The sequence below is a fragment of the Manacus candei genome, unplaced genomic scaffold (assembly GCF_025592945.1).
Source record: "Manacus candei isolate 608988 ecotype Guabito, Panama unplaced genomic scaffold, ASM2559294v1 h1tg000028l, whole genome shotgun sequence".
Lineage (NCBI taxonomy): Eukaryota > Metazoa > Chordata > Aves > Passeriformes > Pipridae > Manacus > Manacus candei.
In genome coordinates, this window is record NW_026138076.1 from 31,759,080 (window position 1) to 31,781,508 (window position 22,429).

General features: G+C 39.1%; 1 protein-coding gene across 1 annotated transcript in view; it reads left to right on the forward strand.

Moving 5' to 3' along the window:
• DKK2 (dickkopf WNT signaling pathway inhibitor 2) overlaps nt 1–7,598 on the forward strand; it is a 43,727-nt gene extending 36,129 nt beyond the window's left edge. The window contains exons 2-4 of the mRNA XM_051789704.1: nt 2,131–2,281; nt 2,955–3,104; nt 3,625–7,598. Of these exons, the coding sequence (XP_051645664.1) occupies nt 2,131–2,281; nt 2,955–3,104; nt 3,625–3,875 (552 nt within the window). The 3' untranslated portion in view covers nt 3,876–7,598. The remainder of the gene's footprint in view (nt 1–2,130; nt 2,282–2,954; nt 3,105–3,624) is intronic.
• Nucleotides 7,599–22,429: the final 14,831 nt, after the last annotated feature.

Genomic DNA, 22,429 nt, shown 5'->3' on the forward strand with positions numbered 1-22,429 from the left:
ATTATAAATTGTGAGTCAGTTTTACTTCTTTCTGGAAAAATTAGGGAAAGGAATGATGAGATTGAGGGAAGAGTGCTCTAGTTCTGCTTTGCTAGAATAGGTAGAATCTGCTTATGCCTTAAGAGTACCAAAAAGGTGAGAGCTTGTCTTTTATTGATACTCCTAGCTTACGAGATCTGGCCTTCTTTGATGTTCATCCTCTTGAGGATATTTGTTCTTAAGGGAGAAAGATTTACACATACTTCAGATCACTCCAAACAGCTGCACCCTGGAATAATTCTCAAAGACGCATATTCAGAGGGCAGAAGTAATGAGGCAACAGCACTTCAGAAATATCCAGCCAGGACTTTTGGTACTGTAAAGTAAATTTTGACAAAGAAAGCAACTCATGAAGTCACATGGGAAATGGCTTGGTTTGCCCTTCCACTACTGACACTAGAGAAACTTGTTTGGTTTTCTTATCAAACCTCTTGTTTCTTCTGTGATTCTCAACTGAATGGCATGAAGATAGAGAAACAAGAGTTTCTCCATTTGAAAGAACAATTTTCAAAACAAATTCTCAATGGCCTCAAAGTTTTTCTTTTCTGAAAACAATAAAATCAAACCTTGATTTAAGATATTATTATTAGAAAACTAATCACCCTACACTGAAAATTAGTCAGCTGAGCTTTTTGTTTGGGGTGAACAATTAATTGCAAGAATCATTTTGGAAACAGTAAAAGCAATAGTTTGATTTAATTCAAAATACTGGATAAAATTAGTTGAAAAAGTGTAAACATAATTTTCCAGGAAGTGCTCAAAATTTATTGCCATCTTTTTTATCCAAACAAATTCCTTAAGTATAATTTTGAGGAATGGAAAAAAAAATCTATGATTAATTTAACAGGCAGTCAAATTAGATTCAGACAGCATAGTTAGAGCTGTGTGGGAGTCAGCAGAAGGGATTCTGGAATGTGGCAGTGTGTGCTGTTACATCTCCTTCAATCATCATGTCTTTCCCTTTTGTAGGAACAAACTTTTCTTTATCTGTCTTTATGGGAGAATGCAGTACTTTCACCTCTTCAGGATTTTTTTGTTGTTTTGGTTTTTGTTGTTTTTTTATTTTGGGGGGAGGGGGGGGATGTTGGGTTTGTTTTGGTTTGTTTTTTGGGGGGGTTTTTTGGTGGGTTTTCTTTTTTGGGGGGGTTGGGTTTTTGTTTTCTTTTTGGGGGGGGGGGTTCTTTTGTTTGTTTTTTGTGTTGTCAGTTTTCCTGTAAGTTAATTCTGGTTTTGGTGAATATGGAAGAATTGTATACATGTGTATCTGCTTGCAGGGAATTACACATACAAGGCATTTTGTGCTCTATAAGATGTTCCATGCTGCATATCATAGAGTGGTGTGTAGCAGGTGGCAAGGACTATACTAAGACCATAAGCAAAGTAAGGGTTATCAAAGAGAAAGGCTGACCAGCGATGTTTGTTCACTTCCAAGGAGTCCCACTGCTGTAGGCCAGTGGTGAATAGTTCAGTTGCAAAGACATTTGTACCAATGTGATGCAGATATTCACTGTGACAACAGTGAACTTATTACCAATCAGTGTGTTTGAAAACTGTCAAAGGAAAAATGCCTCTTTGGAGTTTAAAACAAAATGTTACCTAATGGAGGGTGTGTTTCAGTATATTTACTGACTTTTATGGTTCTATTGATTCTTCATTGTGGAGTTTAAAGCTCTTGTCCATGAATCAGAGGCCTGAATCCACAAAAATACAAGATCTCATGTGCCAACATATGTTTGAGGCAAGGAGAGATGAAACCACACATGAGCTGGTTGTATCTCCCTTATTCTTTAAGCTGTTGACCAGCAGTAGTGTGAGCTTAAGGGGTGCTCTGTGGCTGCAGAGAAGCATCCCTAGCTGTGTCTCCCAGCTCCCACAAATTGTTATCTCAACTATCAGTTTCTTTGTTTGTTTGCAGGTTTGTTTGGTGGTAGTTTGTTTTCTTGTTTTTTGTTTGCTCGCTTTTTTTTTGCAGAGCTTTTTTGGGGGTTTTTTTGCAGATCTTTCTTGGTTGTTTTTTTGGTTGGTTGGCTGATTGTATACATTCATTGCTCAAAGGACTGCTTGACTGTAAATCTTTCTTTTACCCACCAGGCCTATCCTTGTACTAATGACAAGGAATGTGAAGTTGGGCGATACTGTCACAGTCCTCATCAAGCAACGTCTGCATGTATGGTGTGCCGGCGGAAGAAGAAGCGCTGCCACAGAGATGGCATGTGCTGCCCTGGGAATCGCTGCAACAATGGTATATCAGTCATTTCTTGGGTTTCCTTTGTAAAAGCAGCATTTTGATAGCATCTATTTCTCCACATGTTCCCAGCAACAGTATTTCAGGGGTTTTTTTTCTGGGTGACACCGCTTCTTTTTCTAAACCAAGAAAAATTTTCTACTTCATTCCACAGCACCTAATTTTTTTTAATAGTGTTTCTATGTTTAGGGCTTGTGTACTACCCAACTTTTTCACATTTTGTGGTGGGGAAACCCAAAAATGCTGCTGCTGCCTGAAATCACAGCTCTACATTCAATGTGGTTTGATTCACTGGAAGACTGCACAGAAGTTATATTTTAAGGAAGAAAAGGAGACTTGATGAATCCTTGATCTACTCTCCCTGGGGAGGGTTATAACCATACTGTTTGCATTTGCACACTCTCCTCTGGAGACTGGAGAGAGGTGTCTACAAGGAAGTCTCCAGGTGCTCAGACCATAAAGCCAGAGTGACAGTGAGACTGTCTGACAGTGAATGAAGCAGAGCTGTGGTAAAGTTAAGTGCCAGGAATCAGAGACAAATGTGTGATTAGAGCTGAGCATCACTGAGGCCAAGTCCTAGTGCTTTCACGGTCCTGATCCTGGTCAGTGTATGTCTCTGTGTTGCTTTTCCTCTTATTCAGATCTTTGAGTGATCACCTTTTCCTTGCAGGTATTTGCATACCAGTAACTGAAAGCATCCTTACACCCCACATCCCTGCTCTAGAAGGGCCACGCAACAAGAAGAATGGTCATTATACTAGCAAAGATTTGGGATGGCACAACCTAGGGAGGCCGCGCTCCAAGCTGTCACACATAAAAGGTAAGACCACATTTGGATGACACTGCTTTGTTCCTTCATGTCAGGAATCATGCTATTGCTCCTAAGATACAGCAATGTAAACCAGAAATAAGCAGTAATTTCACAGGGAGTGAATGTCTGTTGTCAGAATTCACAGCATGACTCAGAAAGTGATGTAATGTCAACCAAAGTTCCTGTGATCGAAACAGCATCTGCTTTCTTCTCTGTATCAGATGTGGACTGACAATCCATTTTATCAGTTGCGCAAGACTGCACACATCGTCCTCTTGCGACAGCCATGTAATTGAACACTTGTAGTTCTGCTTACAATCCCATAGCTGAATTTCTCCTTACTAGGTCCCAGTAGTTCCTCCCTGGAACCTTCCTAATTAATATCTCTCTTGTGCTTAGATCCTTCAAATAGCCACAAATGGAAAAGCCACCTCTCCTTTTTCTGAGTTTCATTTGCATCAGTCTGCACTCCATCTGTACTTTCTTCTTTTCCCGTGAAATAGTAAAATGGTTTGGTTGCTCTGTTTAGGACACGAAGGCGATCCCTGCCTACGGTCATCAGACTGCATAGAGGGACATTGCTGTGCTCGCCATTTCTGGACCAAAATTTGCAAGCCTGTGTTGCATCAGGGGGAGGTGTGCACCAAACAGCGCAAGAAAGGGTCCCATGGACTGGAGATTTTCCAACGATGTGACTGTGCCAAGGGGCTGTCATGTAAAGTATGGAAAGATGCGACCTCCTCTTCTAAATCAAGACTTCATGTGTGCCAGAAAATCTGAATGAGGATTGGGAAGACAGTAATAAGTGATTGTGGCTTTATGTGTTTAATGCATTATGGCATGGTGGAAAAAGAGGACTGCAAATGGAAGAGGAATGGCTAAAGTAGAATAAGAGTAAAAGTCACAGCAAATGCATTTCTTTTGAGCTGGTGGTAGACGCAAGTGTAGCTGGATTTCATCTCCTGTCCAGTTCTTCTGTAAATAACTTCTACAGTTTGTGGGAAATGCTAGTATGCAAACAAGTAGAGTGGAAACGAATGTCACTTACCTTGCTGTATTGTCCTGTGATGTTTCAGGGGTTCAGTGTTAGGGCTAGAGTGGGTTTCCAGTGTGGTAATGACTGCTAAATGAATTGTATGCATTGTACTCCATAGGAAGCAGTGTATGCCAGGAAGACTCATCCATCAACACGTGATTAGGCACATTGCAGGTGTAAGAAATTGAAATAAAGTTACTGTGAATGTCCACATGCCCTTGTCATTCAGGGCTGTCACTTCAGCGGAGAAAGCACTCCTGCAGGACAAGAGTGCTATGTTTTGCATGCCCTTATGAAGGAGGTAAAAACTTGCCATCTCAAAATTTCAAGAAAGTAGCAGTTTCTCTAAGAGGAGGCATTTAAATGGGGTTTTGTTTCCTATACATGGGTAAATTGAAACTCTTTATGTAGTTCAATGTCATAGTATGACACTTAATCACTTGTATTTGCCTCAGTTTACTGCTAATACACGTTGTGTTGAACAGATGAAGATAATATGTGTGCATGCTGAATCCAGAATTATATATAGGCAGTTCCTCATTAGTCCTAAATATACTTTCCTTGCCTAAGCATTCTTGCATTATAGACATTTCCAAAGGAAATAGCAGTGTTGAAGTGCCTAACATGAAGAGCTATGAAGTTCTTTCTTTTTGCTGTTATAATAGATGATACAGACATTTGCTGAGGTGTTCAGAGCATACTGCTACAAACTCAAATTTTTACATTTTATTAGTAGCAACAGGCTACTGATGGCACTCTGCAGCAGTATAATGGATTTGTTCTTAGAGACAGCAAAGAAAATGGCGCTGGGTCTTGTGAACATCTCCTCTCCTGCAGAAAAGGAAGTAAGAAGAAGGTATGATCACAAATGACTTGCTAAACATCATGTGATGTCACAGCATACCAGCCTCCAGCATGTATTCAGCCTGAACTTGATGTCCTCTCATTCTGGAGTGTTCTGCCAGGAATGATGGAAGTACAAAGACTGTAGAAACAGCTGCCAACCCTATATTGTTTGTGTACTGCTTAAAAAATGACAGCCTCTGTCCCTTGCCTTGTCTCCCAGGTCTTTTCAAAGCTTTTTAGTTTTACTTATTTGCAAGTATTCCTTTGTATAGACTTAAGAGAACAATATTATTTTAAAGAAGCCTGAATCTGTAATTGATCTACCGCTAAGTTGTAATTATCCATTTATAATTATCCATTTTCATATTCTGTAATACAACGGACTTTTCTGTTTATTCAGTTCTGAACAATATGGGTAGACCAGTATGCAGTTTAACTTCAAAAACCATGTCACCATTACCTGATATCTTTTGGCACCAGTGGGATGCTTTAAAGCTATAGCTTAGCTACACCACCAGATTCAACCTTTCTAATTGGAACACAGACCTCAGCTACATTGCCCTTATCTTCCATAAGAGTCTGAATAAGAAGAGTATTTCACACACCACTTTCCCTACTGGAGTTAGTTTTTATTGACCTAGAGGGATGTTCAGAGACAGGGGCTTCTGTTTTTTAAGTCTCAGTCAGAGCTTTATCTTGGAGTCCTATCATTGCAACTCTGCTTATTTTGGAGTTTTTTCAATGTAACTGGAACAGGAATAAGGCTCAGAAATTTCAAGATACTAAAAAAGTGCAGGAACCAATTTTACAAGTTTTATTTACACTGACACAGCACATACTCAGCAGAGGAATTTTAGAGCTCTCATATTCACTACATATAAAAGAAAATGAAACCCAGTCTGAGCAGGGGGGTTGCAGAAACGGGGTCTCAGAAATTTTTAGCTCTTTCTATCATTGGCCTATCCCTATTTTGCTCTTGCAGAACATAGTTATTTGGGATAATTTATTTACAGGAAATGTTTAATGAGATGTATTTTCTTATAGAGATATTTCTTACACAAAGCTTTGTAGCAAAATATATTTGCAGCCTGTTGACTTTAATGTAGAAAAATGTATAATAAGATTAAATATATTAAATGTTCTTTCCCATTCCTCCCCAAATATTTTACCCATGTTCTTTTCCTTTCCTGCTGCTTAAAAAGAACAGTTTTTTCTGGAAAAACATGCAAATCAGTTGAAAAAATACCCCACATATATTTTAGCTATAGGAGTAAAAGCATCTGATTGTTCTTGTGTCTCAGAGCACTATATGGGCTGAGTTTTGGTAAAACACATGAAGGTGATCTTAAAAATCCTTTTTCATAATTTCTACAAAACTGGCTTAAGTGACAACTGTCTATACGCTTCTCTGGGGTCAGTTTACACCAAACACTCAAGAATATGTTTTGAAAATAATGCACCTGTTTGCATAATGTAAAATCAACCAGGTTAAACAGGAAAGATGTCAAGACATGTTTCCTGGATAGTGATACATACCAGAGGGACTCATGACAGATAAGGGTAATATTCAAGTTACACAGCATTTTGCTATAGGTTCCATACAGCATGTAAATGTGCTGCTGCAAAATTTATAACTGTCAATTCTGAAATGGCAAATTACAGCATTCAGCTCTAATAACATGAAACAATCCATGTGACACAACTGAAAATACTGTTACTAAAACCATCCAAGTTTTGATCCCAGGAAAACTCCTGCAGAGCGCAATAAATATTGCAAAATAATGGTTGTGGTTATTGAGCAATTGTCTTGATATCTTTGTTACTTATTTCTGGTAACCCTTTACTCAAACAGATGCACATTTGGAGGATGGAATGGTCTCCTAATTACACTAGTGTTTCTATAAAATAAAAAGTTTTAGCTACTGTTATTTGCAATATTTGATGGGTAGGCCTTTGAAAATTCTAGCACTTAGTATGAACATAATAAGGTTGTGAGTATTTTCAGAGCCCAATGACTTCAACAGAGACTACCAAAGCCTTCAGAGATTTAATCTGGGAGCAAAAACAATAGGCACAGGCAGTTCCTTGCACACCACAAATACTGAGCCACATAGCTGAACAGAGTAGCATGCAAGTAGTTTTGTAAGACTGAAGTTTGATTGTTTAGAAGCCATTCAGTTACTGTTTTGTGAAAATATACATCAGTTTGAGAATAAAAGAGCAGCTAAATTTGGGGATAATTGCTCTCACTCACTATGTCACTCATCATAGGAATTAAGAATGACTTTGGCTCAGTAACATTTCAGAAATCTGCTGTCATGACACAAGAACAGAAGATGTTGTTGCTGAACAATTCAAATACTTTTCCTATTAGCCTAGAATAGCCTCAGCAATGCAACATCTCTTTGGAAATACTTATTAGCTTTCCTAAAAATAATGGATTTCTACTCTATAACAGCGTATATTTGATTTACAGTATAAAGTGGGCATGTATCTATTACTGTTCTATTTGCTTTGTCTTACATTGTTTGCGACCTATAGTATTTATGACTTTTAATATTTTTTAATGAAAACAATTAAAATTGATTTATCTGCTTACTTCTATACAATACTTTTAACATCTAACATCTGATAGCATCTGACACCTAAACAACAATTCACCGGAATTCAAGCCATCTTCTGCATATTCTGATTTTCCTGCTTATTATCTCAACAACAGCAGGAAAGCTCTCATCAAACACCATAAAATACCTTGGCAGAGGCTGAGAAAAGACATTCCTAAACTGCTCCTTGTCACCAACCTCTCTGCTTTTGCTTGAGAGCTTTGCATCATCACCCCCACTTGGAAAAGTAAATGCTATCAAAGAAAATTTGTATTTCTCATCCCTTCCAGTTTCCTTTCCTTCTAGGAAACCCATTTAAAAAAGATATCCTGAAGGTCAAAGCCAGTAGAAACTCATAAAACAGAGACTCTAAGCTGAGGCTCTAGGAGTCTTAAAATCAATTCTCTAAATTTCAAAAACTTAAATGCTAAGAGAGTTATGTAATATCAAGACCACGTTTACAAAAAACAAAGAAACCTAGTTCTTTGGATTGTCAGTCACGTGCTGAAAATAACTGTCCACAGTGGGGAAGAAAAAACAAACTCTTCCTTCTCACCCAAGCAACCTAATCTGTAATCCCTGACAAACTGAATGCAGTTGGTTTGGGCTTCTTTTGCACTAGGCACAGTTTCACTGCACAAAAAGGCATCATTAATTTTGTTTTTAAATCACAGTAATAATAAAGTTATGGTTTCTTACCTAGCTCACCAGTCTGAGGCATGGCACCTTTCTTTTGCTACATTAGATGGGAGTGAAGGAACAGAGCTAGTCTCAAACTCTGTGTTCTCTTGTTTAAACCCTAACACTTCAATGGAAATTTCAGCTCAAGTGCCTTATCAGCTAAAACAGTTTTCCACTTGCTCACCACCACCAAAGAGTGCTTACAGTACGACAGAGACCCCATATCCATTCTTACCTTTTGTTTCCACTTCAACTTTACGTGACTGCTATCAATTACTGATGTGCAGCAAATGTTGGCTGCAGTCCCCTCTTACTGTGTGGAAACACAAATTTCAGATGGGATTATTCCATTAACAATTTCTGAATCAAAATGAATACATAGCATTGTCCTGCCTCACAATACAACAGTTTTCAAATTGTGGTCCATGAAACCCCCATGTTCAGAGACCTTAAACTAGGAGGCATGTCAGTAAGTTGGAAAAAAATTAGGAGTTTTCAAATCAAAAAGGCCAGAAAAGTACTGTAAAAAACCCCAAAACCAAAAACCAAGTGAAAACCTCATACTGTTCTTAAAGGTAAGCCTGTTACAGGCTCTGGGAAATTATTCCATCTTTTTGGTAAGAACATGAATCAAGCAGCAGGTATCTGGGAAGACACGCTGCAAACACAAGCAAGCTGCTAGAAGTTCTTCATTGTCTTTTCCCAGGAAAGTAGAACTGCTGCTTCTGTGTCTGCACATTTCCATCTACAATAAGAATACTTTAAAGTGTATCTTGCCATCACACTTGATATCACACTAACCGCAGAAATTCTTATTATCTGCTGTTTCCAACCGCTGAAAAACACGTGACTTCACTGTACTGGTATTACAAACTGCTCCTAAAGCAATGTGGTAATTTAAATTCCGTTTCCCATATGGGCAAGACAAACAAGCTGTAGATGGACCTTCCAGTTACTCTTTTTTTTTTAATAACTGATGCATGATGGTCATATGCTAAACTCATTTGTCAATCTAGTTTTTTTATCTATTGCCTGGAAAATGCAGCAACTTAACCCTGAACTGATGGAAGGGATACTTCGGGACTGTGAATTAAAACGAGCCTGTTAGGAAAAGTGAGGACAGGTGCTGGCTTTGGCCAGTTAAGGAGGTGGAAGAGTTGACTGTGGGAAGGAGGGATCTAGACAGAACCACTAATTAGGAAGGTGATAAGAACAGGGAACTTTGTCAAACCAATTTCAAAACCCACAACCTTTCACCTGAAGCACACTGGTCTGAGTACAACCATGACCAAGGGGACTCTGTCTTGTCCTGATGATGTGATGGTAAAATGACCCACACACATGGTGATCAGAAGTCTTGGACCTATTCCCAGAGAAGTAGAGTTCTCAACTTTGGTCCAACTGGCAATCTTAGTTTTGTTATAATGAGACCCAAGGCAGAAACGAGCTGGAGAGGTGCATTCTTTCTTTCTTCCTGACAAGTGCCTCTCAAAGGATCTGCTCTCACACTGCTGTGGCCATGTGAGTTGAGCCATCTGCTCAAGCCATACCGAGCTAAGAAAGGGAACACAACCAAGCCGTCACACAGCACATCAGGAGGGGTCTCCTTAGGAAAGGAAGAGGCAATGTACACTTTTAGGTTTATAAAAAACTCCCTCAGGAGCACAGTCTGTCCCACATGGAAAGGCAGAGTGATTTTGTTCATAACCAATGCAAGGCAGCCCTTAAAGAGATGTGATAGATAGGCTGAGTGGTACAGTCCACTGCACTGTTCACTTCTCCTGGGACAGAAGAGCAAGTGCCTGCTGCATGTAGAAGAGCTTATGGGCATGTGTCTCCCTACTCAGACAAAGGGACACAACCCCGACCCTGACAGACCCATATGGGTGTGACTGTTCATGAACCCATGAAGGTTGGGCAACTTGGACTTGTTGACCAATGCCATGACAGCAGTTTGGTGCCCTGCATGCCAGGCTCATTCATGTGGTTTTTAAGAGCCATTCATCTACCAACTCAGGAGAAGTAAATAGGTTCAAAATAAACTTTGTAATACAGGAACTCATTGCAATATATGAACTAGAGCAAGATCTAAAGGAAAACAACACTTGTCACCCACAAACCAAACTATCACATCACTCCTTCCCCTGAAGGGCAAGATTTCTGGTCAAGGTGAGTTTCATGGAAGTTTTTTTCCTTAAATTCCATTATTTTTACTTTTTGGAAAGTTGCTTTGGCTCAGAACAGTTTTTTTCTCTGCTCTTTGATTGATTTTGCAGTGGAAAGGGAAGGAGTGTTTAGACACACAAACTGAGAAGGTTGATGCTGTGGTGGAAGGACTTTTCAGGTATTTTCTAGGAAATCAGGCTATATCTTTTGTTTGCTGGTATTTACTGCATCAGAGGAATATGAGGTCAATGACTCATAACAGAGTTTATCTGTAAACATCCCTTACTCTTTGCAGCCAATCTATAAGTCTATTACTTTCACTGTCTTCAAAACAATCCTCAAAGGACTAAAGGGACAAAATCTAGTTCATTGCAAATCCTGAGGTAGTTCACCCATTTTTTCACCCAGATAAAAATATCATGTGGCAATTAATTTTTTTGTTATTTTTTGATCAGCTGTACCATCATGTGTTTGTTTATATCACTTTTTCCACTGAAAAAAACCTAAAAAACATTTTCTCTTTTAATTGTTTTTAAAAGGTCCATTTCCCTCAAAAAAACCGCAAAAACAAACAAGTGCACCACATTTCTATATTATTTAAAAAATATTCAGCCTCTTTTGAAAATGTCCAAACATTGTCATCATATTTCTAACAAAAACCAAAAAGTATAGTTCTACTTGTATTAGTTTTGTATCTCAGAGCCCTTTTCACTGTTTTCCAAATGCATCTGAGCTAAGAAAATCAATGACAAAATGAAAAAATATGTATTTAGTGACACAAATTGTGAAGCAATATTTTGGAATTGGTTTTGATTGGTGAAGGGAAAGACATTCACTTTAATGTAACATGTAAAAATGTTTTTGGAATTTCCTAGACAATAAACAGGATGAAGAAAGATTTTTACACTGCTTAGCTGTTCTAAAGCAAGGCATGTTCCTAGCCAGTATTTAAAAATACAGATCTGACAATCCAATATCTATATTTTGAGCTTAATAAAAAAAGCTTGCACATTTAAATTAGTTTAATCTTATATAAGAAACGTCAAGGGCTAGGTTCCTACTGTGTTTTATTCCTGTATATGCAATAAGTTGAACTAATATTCTTGCCTTTGAATGAGATCACACTTAAATGGTTATAATGATTTAATTGAATTTATAATTCTAGAAAAATAAACAAATATCACAGTATTTATTTCTACATTATAAGTGCTTGGCAGAGACAAAACACTTAATTTAGGAAAATTAAGAAGTCCTAAACTGCCAGTCCTGAAATGGGGGACATTTTTGATTTGTCGTTTGTCTAAGATGTCTAATGAGGTCAAATTAAGTGAGACTTTCAGGAACCTTTTAGTAATTTTCCTGGCTTTTTGGTTGAACTTTTCAATAATTTTCATTAAATATTTTTTTTCTTATGACTGCTGTAATAGTTACACTGCTGTTGCAACCCTTGCACCTGTCATATCATTAGCAGACATAGAAGAGAATTTAAATCCTATTGATAAACTTCTAATAACCTGGATATAAAAAGTATCCATTTCCTTCTGTAACACTTATAAATCCTGCATACTATACCACACTTTTTACTCAAGTTCAAGATACACTCCACATGCTTAAAAGCCTTGGGCTTTCTCACTCCGGTTGGGAAAACAGCTTTTCAAGGACTTAGTCTGGAGGAAAGGAGAGGGTGGGAGTCCTGGCTGCAACAGCCTGTTCCCCCAGCCCTCAGCATTGCATGCCAGGGTCTTGGACACCCACTGTCAAAGGCAATGCGTGTGCCACAGAACAGACCTTCTCTGACTCAAGCCACATGAGCTCTGCAAAAGAAACTGCATGGATTCAACAACCAGGCGCTGACACCAGCAGAGCAGCTGTAGAAAAAGCTAAAGTAGGAACTGCTTGTAATGAAGAGATTTTTTTTTTTATTCTGACAGGACTTCAGCTGTCCTTGACAACTGACATTTGCTCCAAGCTTGTTCTGCTCTCATCTCAGTCCCTTCACCTCTGCAGTGCTCCACAGTTGCCCTTCTTATCTTCCTCTCTTCCCATATTATTTCCTATTAATTTCCCCGTTTCCTTGTCTTTCTAATCCCTTCTGCCACAAAGGGAGAATTAACATGTCATTTATCATCACAATATTGATAGCTATGTACTATCCCTCTCCCTCCCCTTCCCATTTTGTCTATTCATATACTGCTCTTCAAGGCAGGAAGGTTGCCTCTTACCCTGCTGTTTGTATACAGTCCAGAAAACTCTACCTGGCTTTGGTTGGTTCCACACAAATAACACGACCAGTAAAACCTCTGCAAGAAGAAAACAAGGAAACTTCCTCACCAGGACTTTTGACATTGATCTTTTCTCAATCTGAACTCTGACAGAAAGTACCATGGTATCACCATACAGAAAATTCATATCTTTAGACTGAAATGGTAGAGCTGTCTATACTCCCAGAACAGGTTATAATTCTTTGCTCATGGCCTAATAAAATGCTTCCATTTCTGATGTTTACTACCTTTCCTCTTCAAATTTCTCTGCACTACTCAATACAGCTACAATGTTTGGTTTCTTACAAACCTAAAAATTAAAACGCAACTCAGACTTACTTTCATTTGTCCCAAATTCCGGCATGTTTTGTTTCTACGTTTTTTTAAACCGCAGAATTACACCAAGATTCAGATAATCCTTGTAACATAATGAAAAATTAGACAGTATGAAAAGAGCGCAGCATTCTGGAAACCTGTGAAACTTCCTTTGACAAAGCTATAAAACAAACTTCCAGCAGTGTTTGCCAGGTTTTCTTACGTTCTTACCCATTAGTTTTCTCAACAGGCACTTACGGCTTTTCAGAGCTTCTATTTTCACTGACCATCATTCTTCTGCATGGTCCTACACAGCAGTGGTTGAGACACCTGTATTGGCACATCTCAGTGCAGATCCATTACTCAGTCACTGTACCTTTCCTAAGCCATGACTGAAATATGCAGCAGACCATCTGATTCCTCAGTCTTCAGGATTCTTGACTTGCCCTTCCCTGAACCGCTGCATTTACCCTCCTATAGACACCGTCCCTTTCTTATTACCTGCAATAGCCACAAGCCCTGTGGGTTTTATGCTCTTGGCCAGGCTTCAAGTTTCAGCGCTTCCCTTGTTTCTCACCCTCCACACACTAATCAGGAGTTCCCTAGTGGGGTCTGGGATGTAGATGCCTGTTTAACTTCTGTCCTCAGCATTTCAAAACCATTAGTCAGGGCCTGGACTGTGGCCATCAGAATATGAGTACTGTAAGGTAGACAGAAACTCCCACATTCTCCTCACCCCGTGCATTTGGAAGACAAATAATGAGTCCCACGGCGTATTGTTTATTCTCATCCCATGTTAATTTTATTTATAATGATAAGCAAATAGTGCTTTTCTGGCTATTAGGTGGAGTACAATGAGGTACCATGAAGCATGGAGATGGGTACCCTGAGATGGGAGGATGGCTAACCTACGCCTTCACACACTTCACCATATTCTGAACTCTATCTCCAATTAGTAAGCCTGGTCATTATCACTCTAATGAGTTACCTGTGACAGTTTGTATTATCTGCAAAACAATCCAGAACAACCTGTAGTTAGAGCAATCTTCCTTGAGTTAAGCTCCACTAAATCCCCAGGTGATCATGTGTCTGGCTGTATTGCTATAAATATACATCTACGCTGTTAAGTAGCCTAACTGTTAAACTCATCTGCAAGTACCATGCCTTCAGCTCATCACTGCTAATTCATTCAGGCTTCCTTCTTCTTCATTTTAGATAATGTCAGGTTGCTTCTCCCTTGGATGAGATACTACTATGCTTAGTAATTCCCAACTTGTGGGAAGGACAGGAGACAAAGGGAAGACAACAGTCAGAGAAAATTTGAAGACAATCTGCAGCTCTCCTGTCAGTGTCAGGCTTGGGGCAATTGGGGTCTATCGGTTTGCTGAAATTTTCTTTGGCAACAGCTGCCTCCTAAGGTGTCCTTTATATTCTCTGATCATACCATATCATTTCACTTTTATATGCGCAAGACACGATGTTTTCTTCATTTTAACTTGTCCCTTTGTTTACCAATATTAACTTTTACTGAAGACCTGCTTTTTACTCTGCATTATGCTCACATTTAGACTACCTAAATTGTGTAAAAATATGTTAGATTTTAATAAACTATATTAAAATATAGACAAAACTACATAAATTTTAGTAAATATCCATAACAAAGTTTTAGGGTCTCTTGTACTCCTATCTGTTTACCTAGCCAAACCTGCCCAGCCTCTTTATCATAATGACAAAACCTGGTCCTCAACAGGTGCCTGTGAGACTTCGGTGTATGTAAATCAATTTGTTTTTGTCAATATAATACCTAATCAGGTTCTGGTACACATTAATGGCAGTCTTCATCACAAAAAAAAAAAATCAGTTAGCATGTGAAAATGGAAACAGATACTTTTCTAACAACCATATTAAAGAATACCAATTTACAGAGTAGAAACAGCTATTTGCATGGTCAACAATGATGTAACAGATCATGTATTTTCTGCTGTATGTTACAAACAAATATCTCCTTTTCCTCATTTATGATAAAGGACAAGGCTCTTACCCAAACAGGTAAGAGAGGTGAAGGAATTATACGGGAGCACACTTTTTTTTGATGTTATGCTTATATTGTTTTTAATGTTATAATCTTTGTCATTCACTGGTAAAGGGGAAAAAAAGGTATATAGAATGAAATAGTATTTTTGACATTATCTATCGTTATTACAAAGGTTACAAATCATAAAAATCTTGAATCTTGTGCCCATACAACATGCTAAAAACTGGCTTTGATTGCAATGGAAACCAATCCTTTCTTAGGATTGGTATAGACTACAATGATTCAATACTTGGGAGTTGTAAGGACTTAAAAATCACAGCTGCATGCCTAAAACAGTGTTTAGGCCACAAAAGGACTTTGCCATGAGATAAGCACAGAATAGAGAGACCAAATGGCACTAAATCCAGGCCTGGTGGAAGCGAGGTCTGGCTAGCACATCTTGGGTAATGCATCCAGACAAAAATTCCCACTGTGGTAAATTGCGTAAAGAAGCAACTGCTCATATGCATATCACTGGTAAAAAAATAAAGATCACCCCAAGTTATGGGACAGATGACATCTGGGACCACCAACGACCACTGAAGCCCACTACCCCAAATATGCCTCCATGGATACATGAAATTTGGACTGTAAGTTAAATCACCACAGAGGGAACTTGAGATAAGAGAAAGGTGGTACTATTGTCTGAGTATTAGCTCAGGCCTAGGGGGAGGTAAACAAAGTGGGAGATATGAATGTACCACTGATAATGGCAGACTTTATGGGCCACAAGGAAAGCCAACTCAGCAACTGCTTTGAAATCAGCTTGAACTGGGTAAAAGGTAATACTGACAGGGGAAATCGTGACCGCCAACTCATGCTGAACGAAACCCATTGAATCACAAGAAGAGAAAGACTGAACATGGGACTAACTAACATTAGAAGCAAGGGAATAATTTAACCAATAGAATAAGAGAACTGTGTAGCCAATGAGCACGAATTCCTTTGTCTGCAAAACTGTATAAATAGGGAAAGTCTTGAATGATCTCAGGACCCCCACCACTGAGAAGCCCAGGATGAAGAAGGACCAACGGGACCCTGCTGGATCCACTGGTGGTGACTATCTTCTGCTTGATCTCTCTCTCTCTGTCTCTTTCCCTCCCCACCCCCTTTTGTATTTCTTTCCATCTCTCTACACTACATTTACTGTTAAATAAAATCTATATAATTGAGTTCTGCATATGGTCTCATTTGTACTTTAATGGAGGCAGAGGCATCTCTCACTAATTGGATCTTAATGGGGGTCGAGAATTTTTATGGAAAATCAAAGAAACAAGAACTAAAAGGAGCAGAGAAATGAAACTATATCTAACATTTCAACAAGAGGCAAGATAAAGACTTATGCCTCAAGATCTAAACTACTGTCACATCTCACTCCCTAGATAAAACATGCAATCCCTTCCCACCCCGAGACAGGTAGGAACATAAGACCACAGATGAAAACAGTTTTACTGGGAGAGTTTCGCACAGAAAATAGTTGTACAAAAAGAGGCTTGTATGACACAAAGAGAGTTCCTTGGTGCTTGACAAACTGAAAGTGGGACAGCACAGTAAGAAGTTAAGCTAGAAAGAGAGAAAATCAAAAAATCAGAAAGCAGTTACTGGCAGTCAGCAGAGAAGAGCAAGTAAATGCTCTCTGAGGATGTCCACCACAAGCCCCTTGAAGTTAACAGGACGTTAAATTAATCTTTGTGTAACTGAAGTATAGACTGAAGCCAAATAATTTTGCCCTTAGCTTCAGCACTGTCAGGATTTCCTCTTACTTGAATGCATCATGAGCCTAACAATAAATTTAGCCTTGGTGCTAAACTGCTTAGTCCACATGAGGGAATGTCATCCAGAATCTGATGTGATATGGAGCTATGCTGATTTATGACGTGCAGATCCACCAGTTTCAGAAACAAACCTTCAGCTCAGAAATAGTAGAGGAACCTATGCTTCTTACAAAACATCTAAACCAAACATTTACACTAGGAAGCTGGGCTACTGACAGCCCTGGAAGAAAGCTAAGTTCTTAATTCAGGTGGTCTGAATTATCACCTGGCAGGTTCCCCCCACTCTGCAGGAAGCATCAACACCAAGGCTTGGCAGCCCCTTCTGCCATGTCCTTGGAAGGCTCTCTGCCCAGACACAAAGGTAGCAGAGCATTGCACAGATCCTCAAGTTTTACTGAATTCCTTTGCTTTTTCTCCAAACATTACTTTTTTGTTCTCACACAATAAAATTAAAACATATTAATGAAGAAACCTACTTAATTAGTATGAATAAAATTGCAGTCATCTCTCAATTATACAGTTCAAGTGTTACATAGCTTGTGCACTGAGCACAGAACAGCTCTGGCACAAGCGTTTCATTGGATTTCCTCCCCTAAGGAACAGATTCACTCTCTCTCTCTCCTCTCTACAAACGGATATAATAATGAAATAAACTATCCTGGGCCAGAAAATGCAGATGTGCTGCTCTGCGTGCTATTGACACCCAGCGCTGTGTCCAGCGAGAATGAAGCCAGAAACATCCACCACACCCAAGCCATCTCTGAAGAATCAGACAATTATGCCCTTCCTCCATTAAATAAAAAAACTAAGAATTACAGGTTTTATTAACTGCTTTCTCCATTTTTTTTCTTTCTTCCCTGTCATCCCATTTAGCTGAATGAAGGCTTCACCAAAGATAGCTTCTAAAAAAAAAAACATTTCTTCTCAGAGACATTTAACATTTTTTCCAAGAATCACACTTAGGCTACTGCATGGTCCATCTTCTGTTTTGCACACTGCTCTTCTTGGAGTAAAACAAGAAACAACAATGATTGTGGGGAAAGGAATGCTAGAGGGAAGAAGTGGCTTCCAAACAGAAAAATAAAAAATTTCTTGAAGTACAAGTCCAGTCACTCTTTGTTCCCTCTCCCTTCCTACCTGCTTCTATCTCATGCACACACAAACATTGTATTTTGGATAAATGATCAAGTTTTGCAAAGAATAAAGAGCAGTTATTCTTACTGACAGTACTATATGGAGCCAGTAACTAGGAGTAACTGGGGTTAGATCCTTTGGGAAAAAGGTCAGCAGAATTCCAGAGTGTTTTTTCTGTCAGCACTAAGCAATCTATAGGGAGTAAAAATTTATCATTATACTGGACTCATGCTTGAACCTATCAACTTTTTCTTCCAGGAACTTTGGTCCATATATAAATATAGACTAAATATATTCTTGCATGCTGAAATATTTGGCTTTTGTTTTTGCCACAGGCATTCAAATACAGTCATAAGAGAATAAACATGAGGAAGTACATAGGGACATATGACCGAGAGTGCATAAAACACAAATCTGTGGTCTAAGGAAGTAATTTTTTTTCATGTATGACAAAGTATGAACCTGATTTTACTGAGAAATTGTATTTACTCATTTTACATTTGCATGCAGCATTATAAAATTAACCTAAGATTCTTTATAAAATGAATATAATTTTTCAATCATATGATTTTGTGAAAACAGATTTTATGGAGTCACATGGGACAAAAAAAATCAAAACTCTAACTGTGCACATGGTCAAGGAACTAAAAATTACACACAGGGCTTCACTGGTAATAAAACAATGTAACAATGTTAGCCTGTTCTTCCCTTTTGATGGAAGGGCAGCAGAAGAGACATAATCTGAACTTTTACTGAAACACCCAGAAAACCACCACAATAACCCTGTACTGGTTTTGGCTGGGCTGGAGTTAATTTTCCTCACAGTGTATGGTGCTATGTTTTGGATTTGTGCTGAACATAGGGTTGATGATATAATTTTGTTCCTGCTGAGCAGGGCTTACACAGAGCCAAGGCCTTTTCTGTTTTTTGTACTGCCATGCTGGCAAGGAAGTTGGAGGTGCTTGGGATGTTGGGAGGAGGTACAGCCAGGACAGATAACCCAAACCGACCAAAGGAATATTCCAGACCATATGACATCATGCTCAGTATATAAAGTGGGGGGAGAAGAAGGGAAGAACATTTGGAGTTATGGTGTTTGTCTTCCCAAGTCACCACTATGTGTGATGGGACCCTGCTCTCCTGCAGGAGATGGCTGAACACCTGCCTGCCCACGGGAAGCAGTGAATTCATTCCTTGTTTTGCTTTGCTTGTGTGCATGGCTTTTGCTTTCTCTATTAAACTGACTTTATCTCAACCCATGAGGTTTTGACCTTTCACTATTCCAATTCTCTCCCTGATCCCTGTGGTGAGGGAGTGAGCAAGCAAGGGTGTAGTGTTTGGTTACTGACTGGGGTTAAACTATCACAAACCCATACATTCCCATGGCATAAGGCAACCAGTTCCCCTGTATACAACTGCCCCTCAAATTTGCTTTCTAACTCTTTTTTCCCCCAAAATTAAAAAACAAAAGCCCAGAGAAGAGGAGACTGAGGGGAGACCTCAGTGCAGTCTCCAGCATCCTCACGGGGGGAAGCGGAGGGGCAGGTGCTAATCTCTTTGCTGTCATGACCAGTGACAGGACATGAGGAAATGGCATGAAGCTGCCAGGGGAGGTTTAGGTTGGATATCAGGAAAAAGTTTTTCACCCAGAGGGTGGCTGAGCACTGCAACAGGCTCCCCAGGGAAACACCAAGGAGGTCACAGCACTAAGCCTGTCTTAAGTTCAAGAAGCATTTGGACAATGCTCTCAGGTACATGGTATGATTTTGGGGGTCAAGGGGTGACTCTGCAGAGGGCCAAGATTTTGACTCAACAATCCTCATGGGTCCCCTTCCAACTCAGCATGTTCTGTGATTCTATGACTGAGTTGCTGGAAATATGGAAACTCACAGATAGCTAATACATCTTCTTCCATTTTAAAACCAAATCAATAGCCATAAACTTTGTCAAGTTTCCAAGCACTCAATCTAAACCGTGGGCTGGTCATGTACTTTGGTATCGATCCAGTAAAGCACTTTGCGCACGTACTTAACTTTAAGCATATGAGCAGTTCCATTGATTTCAGTGGGACTTCTCACAGGTTTGATGTTAAGCAAGGGCAAAAGTGACTTACCTGGACCAGTGCCATAGACTGGGAATCTCGCGCCACTGAGACCAAATATTTTCATATATGAAGTGCCTGTCCCATTTTGTGTGAATGGATACTTAAAGATAATGATAACAATCACAAGAAACTCTGCTATTTCAGGTACAGTAGGGAATGGAAGATTTTGTTGGACAGAAGAGAAGACAAACCTCCATCTAAACTGGTACAACACCCACTATCAGGTGTTGTGTCTGTGTTTCCTAGGACAACGAAAATAATATTATTGTGTTTCCACAGCAACACAAATGCATATGTCATGATGCAAAATATTTTCACAGTATGCAAGGGAAAAAAATGTCCTATACAAAGTAACATAACATATGAAAGATCCCTATCCAACTCAAGTACAGTTTTTCCTCCCAGTAACCTGCATAAAAACAATCTAAAATTTGCATTTCTCTGTTCCTGCACTGTGCCCCGTGCACTTTCACACATCTACTTCATGTCAATCAAGCAACCCACAATTTGCTGGGTTTTGAACATAGGTGCTTTGTGTTGCATGGTTAGTCACAGGCACCAGCCAGAAACTGTCTTCTTCCTCTGCTTACACATGTAAATTGAAAATGCTTTCCTGACCCATTCGTTACTTCTTATTCGGTAAACCTGGAACACTACAGAATGTACAAAAGATAGCACTGTGGGCAAAAATTTAAGCTTGATACTTTAGGCACAGTTATCATTGACTTTGGTCTTGGCTGTCAGACTTAGGAAGAATTCAGTACTGCTTACATGCAGACTAGCACTGTGACTCATGCCCAAGTAACCAGCAAAGTGTGAGGAGTGCAGCATACACCAGCTGTGCTAAGCTTCCTCCCTATGCCAAAATCAACCCCCCATGGTGTGCAGTAGACTCAGTCCCAGGCTGGATTTGTTGGACTCATTAGAACCACCTTACAGAGATGACTTACATGGACAAAGGCTATGTTATGCATATACAATAACTCCTAAATATATCAGATACACGAAAGTTGCTGTCCCATGTACCACAGGCACCTAAATTTTTGTTCAGGGTGACTCTGACAGACATATAATACCATTATCCATCATATATGGAAAACCACAACTGAAGCGGTCACTCAGTCCTTGGCAGAGGTGCCAGGAACTGAGAGGGCTGGAGCTGGAAGAACTGGTTTTCCCTACAAAACCGCTGAGTTGAATGATGACTTTATTACTCTAAAATCTGAGATCAAGTGTGAGTGGCATGTAACTGAACCAAATTTACCTCTGCTTTCATAAAGTTATAGCCAGCATCTTGCTAGAAGGAGTAAATTCCTCATAGATGTGTTCTTGATTACTATGAAATGTCAGCCTCAGGTTACAGAAAAATTGAAATAGAACTGGTGGGACAACATAGCAAAGGTTGGCTGGCTGAACCATTTGTGAAATATAATAATTTCATTTTTGATGAGAATAGAGTGATCAGGGTCACAGATACAAGTATTTACAAGTGCAAGCTATTATCCTAAGAACTCTAGGATTTAGCTAGGGAAAAATACATTTACTGGAATGAACACTGACAAGTAAAATATTTAATCCCTAAAGTTTTATTTCCCCCAAACATAAAATAATATTACCTTGAATGGTCCATAAATAACATTAATGGAGAGATTTTGAATGGTAAATCTCTAATGATATACGAGAGAGGACTTAAATAGGTTTAACTGGGCTCTTTCTCAAACTTGGCAACTGTGTTACAAATGGTTTTGGTTTTTTTTAAGCAGCATTATAATCTGTTATCTGTTTGGATCAAATCCTAAAAAAGCTTTTAGTTCCAAATTTGCAAACACCACCAATGCAGAAGCAGCTACAGGAAAAGTATTTTTACTGCCCTACCAAGTTTAGAGAAAACATTATTTTAGTGTTCTGTGCTGTGATGTAAGCTCTCTACAGATGTCAATGGATGGTTGTGCAAACCCTCAGTTGTGCTTCAACGTAATGTACTCAAAGGAAGGCTTCAAAACAAAGTTCTGCTTATAGAACTTCTAGTCAAGTCTACATCCATAGCCCAAATGCATTAAATGCTGCTTTTCTAAAATTAATGTTCTAACACAGTGTTACTCGAAAAAGTTTGAGATAGTTAGGCTTTATTGATCATATTTTTATAAGTTAAATAAGAGAAGCAGAAAGATGGATAAGCTGATTTGTTCAAATTAGCATAGGAATGCTTTCCTCCTCCCCTCAGCTGAGGCCCTTCTAGTCCTCACCTCTGTGCCTCAAGCAAAACTAGTAATACTGGGACATAAACCACAGATCAAAATTTAAGCTCATGTGAATTGACAATATTACCCCAACATGAT